We start from the raw sequence: 17,584 nt of genomic DNA, 5'->3' as shown, positions 1-17,584 counted from the left end.
ACACAGACACAAAATCAAACTAATCACTGGCAATCAGAGTTAATAGGCACTTTGAAAGTACAGTCATTAATATACTTTAAGTGAATGTCATTGTAATGACACCAGTCAGCCTGTGCATGGTGCAGGCACTCTGCTTCATTAGATCCTGTAAACTAGATGGAGAAAGATGGTTTGTAGTCTCCTTCCACAGAAAGTAAGTTGGCAGATGGTTTTCCAAAAACATAAAATTAGGACATGCTACCACTGGAGGACAACTTTATGTCCCACTCCTGAGATTTGCACAAAGTTTACATGCTTTGTTATCAATGCGAACTGTATGTTTACAGGCCATTTAGTAGTTGCCGCTTTTTTCCTCCCTCCGCTGACAAAGTGCAAACATAATGTTCAGACAATTGGTGAACAAGCCAAAAAAACAACTTGTCTGCACTTTTCTGCTACGGAAGCTTTCAACTGACTACCATTCTGTACATTTTCCAAATCTTTCCTGGGTCTTCATTGACAAATTTTGCAAATAAATACAGTCTTTTATCATATTTCATACGGCTAGTGTTACTTGGATTGATTTCAATTCCATAAAGTAACAGCATATTTCAGACAAGAGAGGTCAAAGCAAAACTAACACTGAAAAAAATTAAAAGAAATAACAAAATCAGACAAACTGAACAACTTACTTATTTAAACCTAACTGAACTAAGTACGTTTATTACTTGGTGTATATACTTAAAACACATAAAACCTATTTTCCTTCTAAAAACCTTTTTCATCTAGTTGACAACACTTTACAGGCCACAGTCAAAACATAAGCCCGCCTCAAAACATTAACACCAAAGACTTAAATAATAAACAAACATCTTTAAAAACATAAAATACTTGGGTAAAAACAGGTTTTGGGAACAAAGGAGCAAAAAACTACTTCTCAAATTAAGCAATCATTGAATTTGCCATCTCTTCAGCTTCCCGTTTAGCTGCCACAGTGACATCATGATGAGGTCTTTGTGACATCATGCTGATACCTCTGGGGGTTATGCAGCTTCAGGGAAAGTCACTTCCATCATAGATTATGGGCCTCTCCATGGTCAGATGGTAGAAGACTTTCTTGGAAATAAACCTGTTGGAAAAGGGTTTCTGATCAAAGGACTGCAATCCGATTAACTGAAAGGAGATGCTGAGGCACGATAGAAAACCGGCTTAAAGTCTAAATGCACACAAACACGAGCACAACAGCAGGAAATGATTGCAAAAGACAATAGGAGTAAAACCACTTCTATAATTCACAAGCTTCTCTCACAGAGAAGAAGAACCAAGACAAAGACGCTGGATGTCAGGAGTGCCATACCGTGAGAAAGAGTTGTCAAAGATGAGTGTATAGAGGCCGGGGTTACGGACTTTCAGCTGTCCCTGAATTGTCTCTTTATGGGAATTGCAGCGAGTAAGAGAAATCAGGACCTGAGAGAAGAACAAAAACCTTGGTCGGAAGTGAAACTCAATGTAGAGGTAAAAGATACTGCCAGAGGTTGTCTTAACAAATCTCTCTATTTAGCCATCCTATCTATCCTACCTGTTGGTTTTAGGACATTGATGTTACCTTACATATGGTTTATGTTGGACAGCGAGAATACAATTATCATCTGTATCATAATAACTTATATATATTGTAAATTCCCAAACACACTTTGAGTTAAGAGCACATTTCAAAGAAAAAAATAATCTCACATTAGGAAATATTGACAGGAGAGGAAATGGATGGTATATGCCGCAAAAGGTCATAACCTATTTATAAACCCTGACATTTGACTTGCAGGATGTTTACCTCGCGATGCTCAGCAACACTGGCTACCTGCAGAGGTTTCCTTCAGGCAATGATATTTAAAAGATCAAACCCCCCCACCCGTAGGGGGCGTCAATGAAAGCATGGACAGGGTCAGTCTATTGTGCAATTCAAATTCAAATTATAACAATTAAAAAGGCATTGCGTTCAGCTACCACGGGCCCGTCTACCTTTGACTGTTCCACATGAATGTCAGTGGATTCCCTGTAAACCACACTAAAGGAGATGCTCTTAGGCTCTGACGAAAACATCCAGCTGATGGTTGGCCCACAGTCACCCACGGCAACGGTTATCACACTGTAACAGCTGGACTTGACGAAGAGTTCCCTGGAACTGTCACCAAACTGAGAGATGTCGTCAATGCTGAGAGGGACAGCCATCCTGCAATGAGAAAATATGCATTTTAAAAGTGTTAGAGCAAGGTGACTCATCAGTTACACACTTGACGTAAATCGAAGGTCGAGACTCACGTGACTTCTCCTGATTTGAGAAGGTTGATTTCTGAATCCTGAACAGTGGGAACATGCTTTTCAGGGTCATCTGGGGTTAAATCTCCTATGCCGCTGCAAAACACAAGAGACGGACACACACGGAGAGTTCCATTTTGTTTTGAATGTACATAACTCTTTCATGGCATAATGATTCATTTAAAACAAAAATATGCTTTCACTGTGATAATTTAACAACAAGCTTACAACGTATCGTGGCTGGCATACGGTAGGTCTAGCTGTCTTTCAAAATGTCTTGTCTTGGTGACACTCAACACTCATCATTATGTATTAGAACTGCAATATGGATTTTACCCATGCATCATGGCTTATGCATGTTAGAAGATCACGGCAGTGCTTCTGCAGGTTGTATCCCATTTCGTTCATTTCAAATACAGTATGTTTAACATTAATCATGGCATTGAGTTGAATCCAAGCAAGTTAAATAAGTTATCCTAACTATATTATTTTATCTCTTATTGCAGTTATTTATATATATTTTTGATATGTCAAATAAAAAAATCGAATCAGTCGTAATTAAATACTCAAAATACTCAGTACTTCAGCACATAAACATGTTGTAAACATTTTCATATAATTTACACCATAACGGCAACACATACATGCTTCAGCCTCTCTCCACCACCCTGTCTCCTTTAATTCCATTAAACTGTGGCACTTCTCAATTCATGCAGTTCAGTTTTACCGCAATGAATATATTTTTTATCATTGAAAACGGGATAAAGTACTTCACTATTACGACACCTGGTAGGGGGCAGAAATCTGCGTGTTAAACAATATTGGAGATCCTGTGACCGGGAAATATCAGAAGGTGTTGATAGAGGAAGAAAAAACAACACAAGTTGCAACTACTCCATAGTGCCCTGCAGTCAACCAGTAAGGCTCTGTATTAACTGTACTTTTTAAGAGCAGCAGTGAGACTTTCACAGCAAGTATGTGCTAACTCGAGCCATGATGAGTGTCTGTCATTTACTGAATGATATGAGTCTGGAAATCCAGACCCAAATCCGATTGATTAAGGGTCTGGCATTAAATAATAAAAATGGCCCAACTCGAGGGGCGTCACCAAGCATGGATTTGAAAATCTCACTGCACACAATTGGATAACACTACGACCAATCACAACAATACAGGGGGTGACGTATACAGAGCCCCATACACTTTGCTTGCAGCAGAGCTAACTGGTGGATTAAACGATTGCCTTATCTGGACGGTAAAACAGCAAAAACTCCCTTTTTGCAAAGGAACAATTTGGGTGGTGTCTTCTGTTCCTCTTTTAGATGAAAAGCCAAGTCTAACTCGCAGTGCTGTCGTCATCTGTTAAGCTCGCCTCTCGCCCGCCTATATCACACACACCGATGCGATTGGTGCGGCTCGGCTACAAAGTCATAGTTAATGAGCATCAATATTGAATGCCAGAGTGACAAAATTCAAATTGTGCTCTTGCCAATGGAATGATATGGGTTACTTTGAACAACTGTCCCTTTTTAATTTCCTCTGACCTATCAATGGTGCATTGTTGATAATAGGGAACTAGTTCCCTTCCTTGTTTCCTACTTCCCACATTTGAAAGTTTAACGGCTGTTTGGCTGCTTAAAGAGCAAAATGAGATATATATATATATATATATATATATATATATATATGTGTGTGTGTGTGTGTGTGTGTGTGTGTGTGTATAGGCCAGAGGTATACAGGATTTTACTTTTGACTTGTGACATAAAGGCCCAATTAAGCATGAAGCCTGGATCTTAATGTGTGAAAGTAACCTCAAGGTGAGGAACCTAACCACAGACTGACTCTGGCTGAACCAGGTCTCAATCCATCTGCTCAGTCCCCAGATTAATATAACACTCACATATCCAGTGATCCTGGAGGCCGACGGTCCTGTTCTCCCTCCAGGGAGCCTCCAGTGGTCTGGGAGATGGTGTCACTGTCATAGACGCCGTTCACTTCCTCCTCTGTGATTATGTCAAAGACTCCATCGTCAGATCTGTTGCTGGGGTCGGAAACTGGGAGGAAAAAGAATGTTTGAGTTAAGCCGTTAGACTATTGGACCACTACTTATTCTCATGTTATAGTCCTCTGATTAAACAGTTTACAAAAACTTAATGCCTCTAACAATAGGGCTGCACGATTATGGCCAAAATGATAATCACGATTATTTTGATCAATATTTGGATTACGATGAATTATCACGATTATTTGTTGATTTTAATCAAAACATTTTATTGTTACATAGGCTATTCATAACTGCTTTCACATCCATATTATGCTACATTATTCTTATGTTGAAGTTTTATGTTGTATAGACATACAGCTGCAACACATGTAAATGAAAATTAACTGTCTGAAATAAATAGCGTAGGATTTTCTTTTTTTTTAATGTATCTCTGAGAAAGCTATGCTTCACTTGTTTTCAACAATAACTTATTAAAAGAGCTAGGGAGTGACGGAGTGTGATGGACGTACTCACAGAGAGACGTCTAACTCAAAATGAATGGGTCCAGCACGGGTCAAATGGCGTGTTTTTATGAACTATGATATTCTTGCCATGGGTCACATCTCTCGCCCAGGTGCAGCAGGTTCCGTCTCACATGCTATTACACTACCAACTGAAGTTACTTATATTCAATAACTTCGGTGTTTTTCGCCGTGGCGGCCGTAATAGCAGAGTTACCAGCGGAAACACTGGTACAAATACACGTTTGCCTCTCATGCTTAACAATGTACAGCGGTGTTAATAATTAAAACTGTAGACAAATGTCAGAAGTGTGGACCGGCACCACCGTGTGGCGGGGCTGTGCGGAGAGTAAGAGGAGAGGTCCAACACTGGCACAGCTTTAAGGAAGAAATGGGTCATGTAACTGTCTGCATCTAGAAACTAAGCTGCGCGGTGCGGGGAACAACTCTGACTGCCACATGTTCAGACAGTGGTTTACGGAGCGGTAGATTGGCTTTGCAAAAAAACGCGGAGCGTTCTATGAAATGACGCATTTAAAAAAAATTGCTCGATCACACCAATTTGATTGTGGGAAGTCAAAATCGTGATTGTGATTAAGATTTGATTAATTGTGCAGCCCTATGTAACAGTATAAAGACTAAGCCAATACAAAAATAGATTTGCTGTAAAATGGTGCAGCTTTCCTTTCTTTACAATAAAAGTCAAAATGCTTCTGAATGGAAATGCCTCTTCCCCTTTTTGTCTATTAAACAATAATTTTACTGCAAAGGTTTCTGTCCTTGTTCCTTAATGTGACAAAGTTAATCTTTTCACTTCTGCTCCAAAGTTCCCAGTTAGCTTACAGGACCAGAGAACAACAGCAATCAACATCTGGTCAAGTGTGCAGCTGTCAAGTTACCATGTGTTTATCCGCCCAGCTTGCCTCTCACCTGTTACCCTGGGAGTGGGTATATACGGGGCTGGCTCAGAAGGTGGCTGAGGGTCAGCTCCCGGCGGAGGAGGCAGAGTGTCTGAAGGACTCAGCTCTGCCTCTGTGAACCTCTCCACCACCGCGCTGTGTTGGGTGTAACAGTCCCTGCAGCAGCGCTCCTTCTTCCCACTGTGCTTGGTCATCACAAAGTTGTTGCTGCAGTAGTAGCAGAAGATGCGACCACAAAGCCTATAAACGATTAATGTAAAAAAAAAAAACAATATTAGACCTATGTTTTGTTACCTACAAGTGTTGATTTTTTGCATGAGAAGTGATACTATATGTAGTCTGAAAATCAAACAGGGTAGGTACAGACACAGACAGTTTGCAGCACTAAAAGCCCACCTGCAGTGATGTCTGCGCAGCCACCAGCTGAACTGGCCCTGGCACCCGAGGCAGTTGGTGGCCTCCTTATCCACTAACCACCAGCGTTCCTCTGCTCGCAGTTTCTGCTCAAACTCCAGAGCGTCTGACTTCTGCCACAGAGCATCTTTGTCCCTGATAAAAACAGACAAATGGATTTGCGTTTAGTGCTGTCTTAACAAATCTTGGAGTTGACTGAAACATTGTAATTATGTCTCATCAGTTACAGTGTGCAACCTTTTGATGCAACAGTGGTTCCTAAATGAAGCATAAAAAGCTGTGTTCTATTCAATAGCATCTCTCTACCACTCTACACCGCTCATGCTGTCCTCAGCATTACCTGCTCTCTTTTCTGTCAACATCTCTCTGTCAGAACAGTTCTCGTAGGGCTGCACGATTATAGCCCAAATGATAATCACGATTATTTTGAACAATATTGAGATCATGATTAATTTTCACGATTATTTGTTGATTTTCAACCAAAACTAATTTTCTTGTCACATAGGCTATTTATAACTATTATCACATCCATACTGTGCTACATTCCTCTTATGTTGAAGTTGTATGTTTTATGCTCATTATCTACCAGAAGAAATATCAACGAGAAACGAGGACATTTGAGTGGCATCGTAATGAGGTAAAGAAATCCTTTACCTCATTACGATGCCACTCCAATGGCCTCGTTTCTTTCTGATGCTCCAAAAATGAAGTTAGAGGCAACAGAAACATCGCTGCATGTCACGCAAGCAAACACTAATGATACATTACTAAACTATTATCATTCAATGAAGCCTTTTTCCCCTGATCCTGCACTCTGCTCCAAAGACCTGATCTACTCATATTAACGTCTAATATAACATCAGAGAACTTCTCTTACCGGAAAAATCAATTCAAAACACACAGTCCCCAGTGAACTTTAAAACCCTTTCTTCATTAAAAAAACGCTTGTGGCAACCTACAGCCATGACGTTGCTGACCGCTGTAATAGAGAGATCATACCTTAAAAGCTCAATGAGCCGTTCTTCAAGGATGGTCTTGGTTCTGTTGAGGTCATCAATCTCTGCTGTCATCCTCAGGAACTGGCTTTGACTGGCAGCTTCTGTTGTGTTGAGTTTCTGCTCCAATTCCTCGCTGACCTTTTGCACAGCCGAGTGTGCTTCTTCAGCACTGAAGAACAGTACGTGCAAGGACAATGAGTCCGTGGCTCATTTTTGAAAATTAAATTCACATGTATCATCGGTCACAAACGCACCTGGTTAAGGCAGCTCTCAGTTGCTGAATCTCACTCTCACTCTCACGAATGGTTGTTTCTGTCTTTGTGATGTGAGAATCTTTCTCGCCAGTTAGCTGCAAGTACTGCTTATTTACAGCCTATAATAAACATTATAAGAACATGCGTAGAAATTTCCATTAGTAAAAAAAATTATGTTTTTAACATCTTTTCAATTATTGTTCCAATTTTGTTCTTAAATTTGTCTCAAATCTGTTGAAAAAGGCAGGATGAATTCAATACATTTCAAGTACTGTACTATAACACAAATACTGTTACTGGTGCACTAGTGGACATCCGAACCCACATTTGGAGTGACCCAGCCTCAAAGTTTCATTGAGCTAACAATTGGATTAGGACCATTATACAGCAATTATTTTTATAAATCTATTCTAACTTCTGTATTCAAGGAAAACTGCTGAAGCAATCAATGTGTCAAAGTATAAAAAACAGAGACCTGAATATAATGATCTAATGTTAATGAGCACTAAACGAACAATCTTCCGGTTTTTATGTCCCATGCGGTGTGTAGCTACCTGTTAATGATAAAGGTGCTGATGATAATAGGATGTTGCACTTTTGAATGCAATCTAACTACAGGCTTCTCTTGATTATATTTTTGTTTGTTTTTTTAAACTTGAATGATGGTCTATTTTTTTAATCTTTTTTTTATTTAACACCACCATGTATCTACTTATTGTGTAACCAGGACACAGACCTCAAGTTCAGACACTTTGGCCTGCAAGCTGGACACATTCTTCAGCTCCTCTTGCAGCTGGGCTTTCATACCGTCAAGCTGCTCTTTCACACTCTGAAATACGACAGAAACAGAAAAGAATAGGAATACATTACATGCATACACTAACATTAGCTAATTAACTCTAAACACAACATAACACTAAGACTAATGGAATGATAGTTTTGCAGGTCATAAACCAAAGTAATTGTAAACTATGAGACCAATTGAAATTTTGACCTGATGACTAGAGCACTACATGAAAAGTTAGGGAATCACCAAAGTTAATATAACTCCTCCTGAGAGAGATTTCAATGCGTTTTTTACCAAATTGTATTCCAGTAGTAGTTATCTCCTCCAGTAGAGACATTTCACTCCAAACCGACAATGTCAACCTTATAGTGGTGCTAAAGAAAACGTCAGGGCATCACCAAAGTCATTAGGTTTAACCTTCTGGAGACCATGAATGTCTGTACAAAATGGCATCCCAATCTACATAAAGAATAAATGCAAAGACCCATGGATTGGATGTCATCATCGAGATAACGCATTCAGATACAGATCATGTGTTAATGCCAGGTGTAAACTGGGCCGAAAACTAAACACTATGGTGCAAAGAATCAGTACAGCAAAATAACTTGCCTATCTTGAGTGTAATACAAGTCATTAATAACATGTTCTGACCTTCATCTGGATTTGATGATTCATGTTCTCCGAGCTCATTTGGAACTTGGCGGCGTCCGCCTCCTCTCGTCTTGAGTCAATGACGCTCTGCATTTGGTTCAGCTGCTCCTGTAGCTCCATGACAGTTTCTGGAAGTTTCTCCTTCTGTGTCAGCTCCTCTCTTAGTCTGTTATTTTCCAGCTGTAGTTTGGCCATGCTCTCTTCCAGTCGCTCTAACTCTTTTACCATTTCTTCAATTCTGGCAGCGTCCTCTGCCCAATGTTCTCTAGCCTTCTCCTTTTCTGCACCTAGCTTACAAATGGTCATCCCAAGCTCCGCCATCTCTGTGTTTGCCCTATGTAGAGCATCACGTATCTCGCTGTTCTCTAAGGCTAGCCTGCCATTTTCTGCCTTGAGGGTGGAAAGCTCTTCTCGGACAGCCGCCGCAGAGATAGACACCTCGGCATGGGCGGATACTTCTCTATCACACTGTTCAACCAGAGCCTCTTCTTTCTTTTTGCACTCCATAAGCTCTGTTACATGCCTTTGATTCAGTGTCTCGGTCTGGGCTTTCAGATGCTCAGTCAGAGTCCTAAGCTCATCTCTTTGGGCCTCTGTCACCTCCAGTTGTGCTTGTGATTTTAGCATCTGCTCCTCAGACCTCTGTAGCCGCACCCTGAGGTCCAGGGTCTCTGCCTGGAGCCTGGACATTTCTTTCATGCACACTTCCAGCTGGCATTCAAGTTTGCCTGTCACCTCCTGGTTCTCCTTTGCTTGGACCATGCTCCTCTCCAGCTGAGATTTCTCCATCGCCTGCTTCTCAGAGATAACCCTTTCAATCATTTCTGTCTGTTTAGCACAAGTTGCTTCTGCATCAGATTTGGCAATCTCAAGCTCTTTCTCCCTGGCCTCAAGATATTTTAGCCTAGACTGGAGCTCAACAAAGTTCTTCTCTTTATCTTTCAGCTGGGCCTCTTTGGCTTGGAGTTGTTCTTGGAGGCTTGCTTCATTCTTGCGTGAGGCTCCCAAGTTCTTCTCCAACTCTCCAATCTGCCCATGAACACTCTTCAGGTCAGCTTGCATACGGCTAAGAGCTACTTTCACGGTGTCCTGCTCCTCTCTCAGAATCTGGTTGTCCTGCTCCAGCCGCTTTGATGTGGCCTCTGAGAGCTTCGCGGCCATGGTGGCTTGCTGCAGACTCTCATCCAACTTGTGGTTGTCCTCACGCAAGCGCTTCTCTTTTTCATCCACTGTCATCTTGGTATCATCCAGCTGGCGGCGAAGCTGTTTCTCAGAAGCTCTTAGAGTTGCTAGCTCAGCTTCAAGCCCTGTTCTGTGTTCTGCCATCTCCTTCTTCAACTCCTCGTTTTGCTTCACTGTGGTCAGCAGTTTCTTATTTAGTTCCATTAGACTGCTGCATTGCGTCTTGTAGTCTTCTATCTTATTGACTTGTTCTTTGGTGTTACCCTCCAGCTCAACAAGGTTAGTGGTCAGTTTGTCCCGCTCTATGGTCAGGCTTTGGTTCTTGGCTTCTAGCTCTTGTAGTGTCTTGCAGCTGGAGGAAAACTCTCCCTCTTTCCTCTTTAGCTGCTCCTTAAGGGCAGTGACTTCTGCTTCTGAAGACTCTTTTAAACCACCAGCATTCTTCTGCATTTCAACTTTATCTTGGTGTGCCCTCCTCTTCACCTCCTCCGCCTCCTTTTCCTTCTCCTCTAGAGATCTTTGGAGGTCCTGCAGTTGCCTTTGTAGGTTGTTTGCCTCCTTTTCTCTCACTATCAAGGCCCCCTGCAACTCATTAAGAGCAATGCATTGTTCCTCCACCTTAGCCTCCAACTTGGCCTTTTCATCAGATGCAGATGTAACGAAGGCTTCTAGTTTTGTTTCGCCATGCTTTACAGCTGCATCCTTGACTCGGAGTTCATCCTCTAGCCTCTCTGCCTGTCTCTTCTTCTGCTCTGCCTCAGCTACAGCTTCCATCTTCCCACTCTCTGCTTCTTTTAACCTGTCCAGCAAGTTATGTATCTTTTGAGCTGAATCAAAGTAATTGGTAGCCTGCTGGCCCTTCTCATTCAGAACCCCATCCAACTTGGCCAGAAGCTCTACGTTCTTCCCCTCAGCAGCTGCCAACTTTTCCAGAAATAGTTGGATTTCAGCCTCCCTGGCTATTTCCCCAGTCCTAAGAGCTTCCACCTCTCTAGACAGGGCATCTTCTCTTCCCTGCAGAGCTTTGATATCTCCCTGCAAGCCTTGTTGCTCCTCTTGGGCAGCAAGGGAGGCATCCAGCTGCCTCTGGAGTTGCACAACTACGTTCCTGAGCTCAGAAGCTTCCTCGGCTAGCTGATGCACCTGATCTAGGAGCTCTCGCTGTTTTAGCTCTGACTGGTCCAGCTCCAGACGAAGGTCTTCGGTGCAGGCAGGCAGAGACTCATTCAGGTCATTCAGCAGACCCTGACCATAGTCTGGGCTCGAGGGGAACTCGTGTGCTTGCTAGGTGGTGGCAAGGGAAACCAGAGGAAAAGGGAAGGAAGAGAGGAATAGTGATGAACATCATGCAATCCTTTTGAAAATTGTGATAAAATGACCGGATTGTATTAGTGTGTTACCTGGGAGTAGGTACTGGCCAGACTGTTAATACTGGAACTGCGACTGGGTGGTTTCCACATGTGCCCAGGTGAGTTTGCACTTCCCAGTGTCCTCCTGTTGATCATAAAATTCACCTGATACTTTACTTAAAGCAGGTTCAAAAGAATGGCTGTATTCAGACATTTGTTTCTCCAATAACTTGTAGATATTTTTTTATGCTCTACATTTTTATTTTCAATTTCACAGTTTGTTACCTTGCAAAAGTGGGCCAGGAGGCATCAAGATCATGTCCTCTGGAAGCCACATCAAACTGGACCTCATTGAGTTCGTACAGGTGATTGATTATGTCAACACTAAGGTGGGGCTTCAAGAAGGGGCTTCTTGCGTAGTACCAGTCACTGTGGAAAGAGAAATGAGGGAGAGGACATAATAGGACATAGTGTGACAACTAGACGCAATAATAGTGTCTTAAAAGTAAGTTTCGTCCCACCTTCCTTTTTACGGTTACAATTTTGCCTTGTAGTTATGTATTTGGTACAATAGTACAGCAGGGCTCTACACATTTGACCTCTGGTAACGTATTGATAACAGTAACTTCATTCTTCTCAGTTATTGTTCTTTAACTACCACTTTAACAGAAAGGGAAAATGATGAAGTAAAAATAGTATAACATGACATCAGCTTTGTTTTAGTGCAAATAAGGAAATGAAAGGCCTGTTTTTGGTCAAAGTGTTTTCTTGTAAACCCAAAAACAAATGCTGACAGTTTTACCTGGTGACCCTCTGGTTCATCAGGCACTGCTGCAGGGTGTCAGCCAGTCGTTGATGTACAAGGGAGTAGCGAATAAACGCTCGTCCTTTCCCCAGGGATGTCTTCAGCTATCAAAGCAAAAGAAGACAATGTTTTACACAGAGCCTTTAGTCAGAGTTAACTTCACACTCAAACTGCAAGGATGTCCCACATTTCAAAAACTACAAAGTCAATGAGAATTCATCATTTTCATCTCAATTGTTCAAGAAGTAATGCAGTAAAGGGTTATACATAAAATGCAACAAGCCCTATTTTGTCATTATTCCTACCAATGATGTACTATACGAGATTAGACAGTCAGTGGAGTAAAAACTTGTTTGAGTCACTGTGCGTGGAGGGCAAAAAAAGTAGGACTACTCTCTAATGTTTTAAGGAGTTATCTGATATTATGATCAATGTATAATCAGTATTCTCTTAGTGGTGTCATTGTAAACAAAAACAACAAAATCTTCATACCTCAGTGATAGATTTGACAAAGCGGATCCCATCATTGGCTCCTTTGATTTTAGCCAGACAGTCAGTGAAGTATTCCCAATAATCTTTCTTTGTACCAAGAAATGTAGTCTTCTCCTTTTGGTCAAACTGAAAGATAGATACATACAGTAAATAGATACAGTTGGAACAAAAAAATGTTGAACATAGCCTGTTTTTTTAGGCATGTCATTAATTATACATTTTGTCACATCTTCCTTAAGTAATTTGGATTTACTGGGTTAGGTGAGGCAATATAAACTCAATCACACCTGTAGAAGGTACTCCAGTTTGTAGGAGAATTTGTGCAGGTTGGTACTGTCATCAGTGATTGGCTCCCCACTTTCCCTGTACTCCTTTGCAAGCTCTGCAACAGCCTCTGTAAAAAAATAAAATAAAAAATATATAAATAAAAAAAAAATATATATATATATATATATACACATATTTAGATTATTGACCAGGGATCATATGAGCAGGTGGCAAAGACACATGCGCCTCACCGATACGGGTGTTAGGCAAAAAAGAAAGGAACAGCTAGTCTTAATTTAGAAATATGTAATATAAATGTTTAGAAATTACCTTACAATAGGTCACATGGCCTTAAAAGAAACTGGTGTATTTTGGTTACACACTCACTAACAAACAGCTCTGATGCCTAAATCTCCAATGCTTTTCCATTTTCTTTCCATTCCCTACCCTCTTTAAGCACACCTAGTCTGTAAATCAACCACTTGCCTCGTATCCATCGCAAAAATTGGAAGGACACCCGTGATGGGTGGATCCTCAGTACACACTCTCTGTCTCGCTGCATGCTGACAGAGACTTCCACCACAAGCTTTTTTCAAGGATATGAGGTCAGATACACGTTTACTCAAATGATTCGATGGCCAGGAAAGTTCTGATAGTTCCAGCTGTGAAAATTGCACTTAGACTTGATGCTGAGACTAATTTCCTTACATCATGTCTCTTCTTTCTCCTCTTTTCAGTCACACTATGTCAGCCAACAACTGCCTGCAGCCGTGAATCTATTCACACACATTCCCACTAGCAGGCAGGCACACACACACACACATACACACACACACACACACACACACACACACACACACACACACACACACACACACACACACACACACACACACACAAAGCTGGCGTACCATGCAGATCTCGGATAATCCTCTGGAGTTGGCTCTCCCCGACTGTAGCCCCAGCAGCCATGGCCCCACTGCTCTCTCCCTGGCAACCAGGGGTCACAGGGTCACATCCAGTCTGCTGAATCAGAAGCAATCAGGAACAAAAGATGGACATGAATGCTTTAGCATACTGTACTCTCGTGTGGCTACACATGAGCACAATTGGTACACACACATGTGAGAGCCATTAATGAGAGTTCTTATGATGGGTACATTATATCCATGGTGTATAATCTGTTTGATAACTATGTCACTTTACACATTCTGATCTTCTGACTATCAAGTACTATTCAATTTTATTTTTATAACATTCAATGACACAATCCAAAACAACTTAAAACATTCTGACATTCTTGTATAATTGCAACATTAGCAATTAATGAAATCATGAGCAGGGATAGATATTCCAGAGTTTTGATTTACTGAAGAGTCTGATATTAAAGGCTTGATCCTTATAGAAACAAAAAATAGGCAAACTTCCTGCTTCTTGAATTTCGGGTCAGGACACTGCATCTAGTTGACCCATAAAGTATGTGGGTTGGTCACTGCTACAGTAGATAAACCTTCCATATTTAACAGCAAACAAGCCCAGTGTGCTGGATAATTGCCTAATGTAAAAGGACCGTGGTTGGCTGGATGCTGGTTAAACTAGACTAACTGTAATTAAGTGTTAAAAACACTTAACTCAAAAGATATTGAAGCTTATTATTAACTTAAATATAATTTAATTACCCATGAGAAAAGAGACATATAGAACAACATGTAGAACTATGCTTTTCTAAGTAAGTTGCAAGTACTAATGTTGAAAGTACTCTGTTGAAATTGTGGGGAGAGATGCTGCTTCAACCCCAATGCACATAAAACACCAGAACCACAAATTATGGCAGCCATGATTACAATGGAGTTGAGTCACCTCTCTGATGAAGTGCCAACTAAATTGAAAACTTAAAACATTTACAGAGGAAGTAGGCTGTTTAATGCAGCTATTACTGGTACTGGATTTTGTCTAAGTGCTAATGTTAATACTGTGTCATCCTCCTAGAAACTCCTGTTAGTTAGCTATGAAGTAAAGCATGCGATGAGTAATTAGTACGCCATAAAGTTATAAAAGTGGTTATACTTTGGCAATGTAACGTTACAGGAACAACCTAGCTAGCTAACGTTATATTGTAACGTTAGTAGAGTACAAAGTAGTAACGTTAGCTAACGTAAAACACTTTTTGTTTTGTTTGGTCTTGACAGTTTTTAAACAGTTTTACAACACTAACTGCCAGCTCTTACAGTGCTAATATTAATTTTCTAACACCGGGAAAAAACGAAAAATTATAGCATATAGCTGGCAGCTCGAGCTCAAACTGACAAATGTTGCTTTTTGTAGCTAATGTTAGCTGTCACAGCGACGTTATATTTAACTTTGAACAGTGGTTCTTTGAAAGACATTTTTAAATAACCTTGACATCACCAAAAAACGATAAGTTAAGATCATGTAAAACGTATGTACGTAGTTTCTAGTAAAATAACAAGAAAGTAATAATTATTTTGACATACTTTTACAGATAATACTTAAGTCCATAACAATCCAAGGGTGCATACAAACTTGTTGAAAGGCTCGTGATTGATATTGTGCCGTCCACTCACAAATCGACATGTAGCCCTCCAACCAATAGCGAGAGGTTGGTAGGCGGGAACCTGAAGCTGATTGTTTGGTTGTCGTAGCAGAGTAAACAGAGGAATCATGTGATAACATTCATGAAGTAAATGTTTGACCCTCGTTCCTGTAGTTCTTTGTTGTCTCTTGCACATCTTTAAGTATACTGTATGCCTTTTTATGATGTGTAAACACTCTGTGCAGCATATACTTAAAAAGTTTTTTTTTAAATAGCCTGAGATTTCATATAGATCATTTGTTACATTTTTTCTGAGGTCTCATTTCTTGAAAGGATACTTAACGGATTTCACACCAAAATATGGAGATTGATACTAATGCCCTGTGTATTTTAAAAAGTTAAAAACAAAGTTCTGCAAACAATGTATTTCTGTTTTATGTAGGCCTGTATTCTGCTGCCGAATTGATCCAATACTGATAGCATTAATTAGCGATACCACTACTTAACACAAACCCCATCTTCTAAAAGTTGTTGATCAGGTCAAGTCTGGCATTTAACATACAGAAATAAGCCTTTTTATGATTTGAATGTGATCTTTGGTTTGTCACGTAGAAAAATCCTATATGTTATCCAACATGTGACCTAAACATGTCCTATATAAAGTATGTCTATGGTATTGAAAGCTATAGTGTGTTTATGGGGTTAGCACTCTCCGGGCTGCAGCAAAAGCTTGTAAATTGAAGCCAAATCTTTGATACAGTAAAGTTTATACTCAGGAAATAGTGTCGAGGCGGCTTTCTTTCAACACATCATCCAGCATTGTTGCTCAGACACCACAATATAATTCTGAAACTTACAATGTTTTGGGGCTGTTTTATGTGTCTCTGAAGATGGAACATACATACAATACAGTCCGCTGTCAGCTGCAGTGTTATTATGTTTTGTGTCTTATTGTCTTTGTTGTGTCATCTTCATCATGCTGTTTCTTTAAACCTTTTGTTAATTCTCCATTGGAACTCCAGTCTCTCATCGTCCTCATCAAGTCAAAGAAGACGTGATAGTTAGTTTTTTTACAGAAAGTCTAAGAAAACACCTGAAATCTCAGTTTGAGCTTGAAGACTGCACATTTAAAAAGCCTGTTTCACAAACTTGGAGTTTAAAAGACACTGGCATTTATCAGGTAAGAAGGGTCTTGTGAAAAGATAGTGTTGGTTGCAATATGGGAAACTTAGAATCCAATGTTTTTGAAACTTGACAAAATGGAGAGGAATTTGCTTAACCAACAACTCGTTTGAGAAAATCTGCTCCATCAGTTCCGACCCTCCTTTTAAAAGAAGTGCACAAATATTATAAATGTGCAACACTAAATGTTATCCCTTATACGTCCCATTTCCCTTTTTTAATCTCCATAGATGGCTAAATGAGTACGCTTACTCTTCCTTCTGTATTATGATGCAGCTGGCAGGTGTAGTTTGATAAATAGAAAGTAGTTTGTACATAAAATATTGCTCACAACCAGGTCTGTAGACTATCATGAGTAACCGGGTCATGATTTCTGGAAAGAAACATTGCTGTTGAGCACCACTAGCTGTGTGCCATCTAATTTCATTAAATTTGAGAGAATGCAGACATCTTTACAGTCGATATCTCCAACACTGGGCAACTCACACCAAACAACACACTAGATTAATAAATAGCCCTACAGGTAAGAGGAAACTGCCTAGCCTAGGAGCCGCATTTAAACTTAACTCAAGGGCTTCCAGAGCTTTTGACCACACTGTCTTCATAGTGTTTGTTTTTTGATGAGAAAGCTGGCAAATTTCCATTCTCAGGGGAGTGGTCCAAATAAACAGCCACGGTTACACTTTAAATAATCATCATTAATAGACGATGAATTGATAGTTAATGGTCGTTTAACTGTTAGCAAACCGTAATTTTACTGTTAACAATCAATTCAATTATAATCAATAAAATATTAGTAGTGCTGTAAATTAACAGTTTATTGTTACACACATTATATCCCTCATATACTCTATTTCTATTAGGTATCAAGTAATAATTTAAAAACTTTTTGTAAACCTTTAAGAAACCATTTTTTAAAGCTATCGATG

The 17,584-nt window shown here is 40.2% G+C and overlaps 1 protein-coding gene across 2 annotated transcripts; it reads right to left on the bottom strand.

The window, feature by feature from the left end:
• Nucleotides 1-208: 208 nt before the first annotated feature.
• fyco1a (FYVE and coiled-coil domain autophagy adaptor 1a) lies at nt 209-15,500 on the bottom strand. Of its 2 annotated transcripts, none has more exons than XM_034881455.1 (18): nt 15,415-15,500; nt 13,831-13,945; nt 12,940-13,046; nt 12,653-12,778; nt 12,158-12,264; nt 11,641-11,784; nt 11,407-11,500; nt 8,825-11,290; nt 8,123-8,215; nt 7,387-7,505; nt 7,134-7,301; nt 6,117-6,269; nt 5,731-5,960; nt 4,196-4,349; nt 2,299-2,391; nt 1,999-2,209; nt 1,337-1,446; nt 209-1,108 (listed from the first exon to the last, which is right to left on the bottom strand). In XM_034881455.1, exons 2-18 carry the CDS (start codon nt 13,889-13,891, stop codon nt 1,033-1,035), a joined length of 4,512 nt encoding a protein of 1,503 aa, XP_034737346.1. In that variant the 5' UTR covers nt 13,892-13,945; nt 15,415-15,500; the 3' UTR covers nt 209-1,032. The 2 variants fall into 2 exon arrangements, with proteins under 2 accessions (XP_034737346.1, XP_034737347.1); XM_034881456.1 differs by having other exon boundaries at nt 13,831-13,942; nt 15,415-15,494.
• Between the last annotated feature and the right edge of the window lie 2,084 nt (nt 15,501-17,584).

This window comes from Etheostoma cragini, chromosome 9 (assembly GCF_013103735.1).
Source record: "Etheostoma cragini isolate CJK2018 chromosome 9, CSU_Ecrag_1.0, whole genome shotgun sequence".
NCBI lineage: Eukaryota > Metazoa > Chordata > Actinopteri > Perciformes > Percidae > Etheostoma > Etheostoma cragini.
The sequence above is the reverse complement of the archived record's forward strand: the minus strand, read 5'-3'. Positions and strand labels throughout refer to the sequence as shown.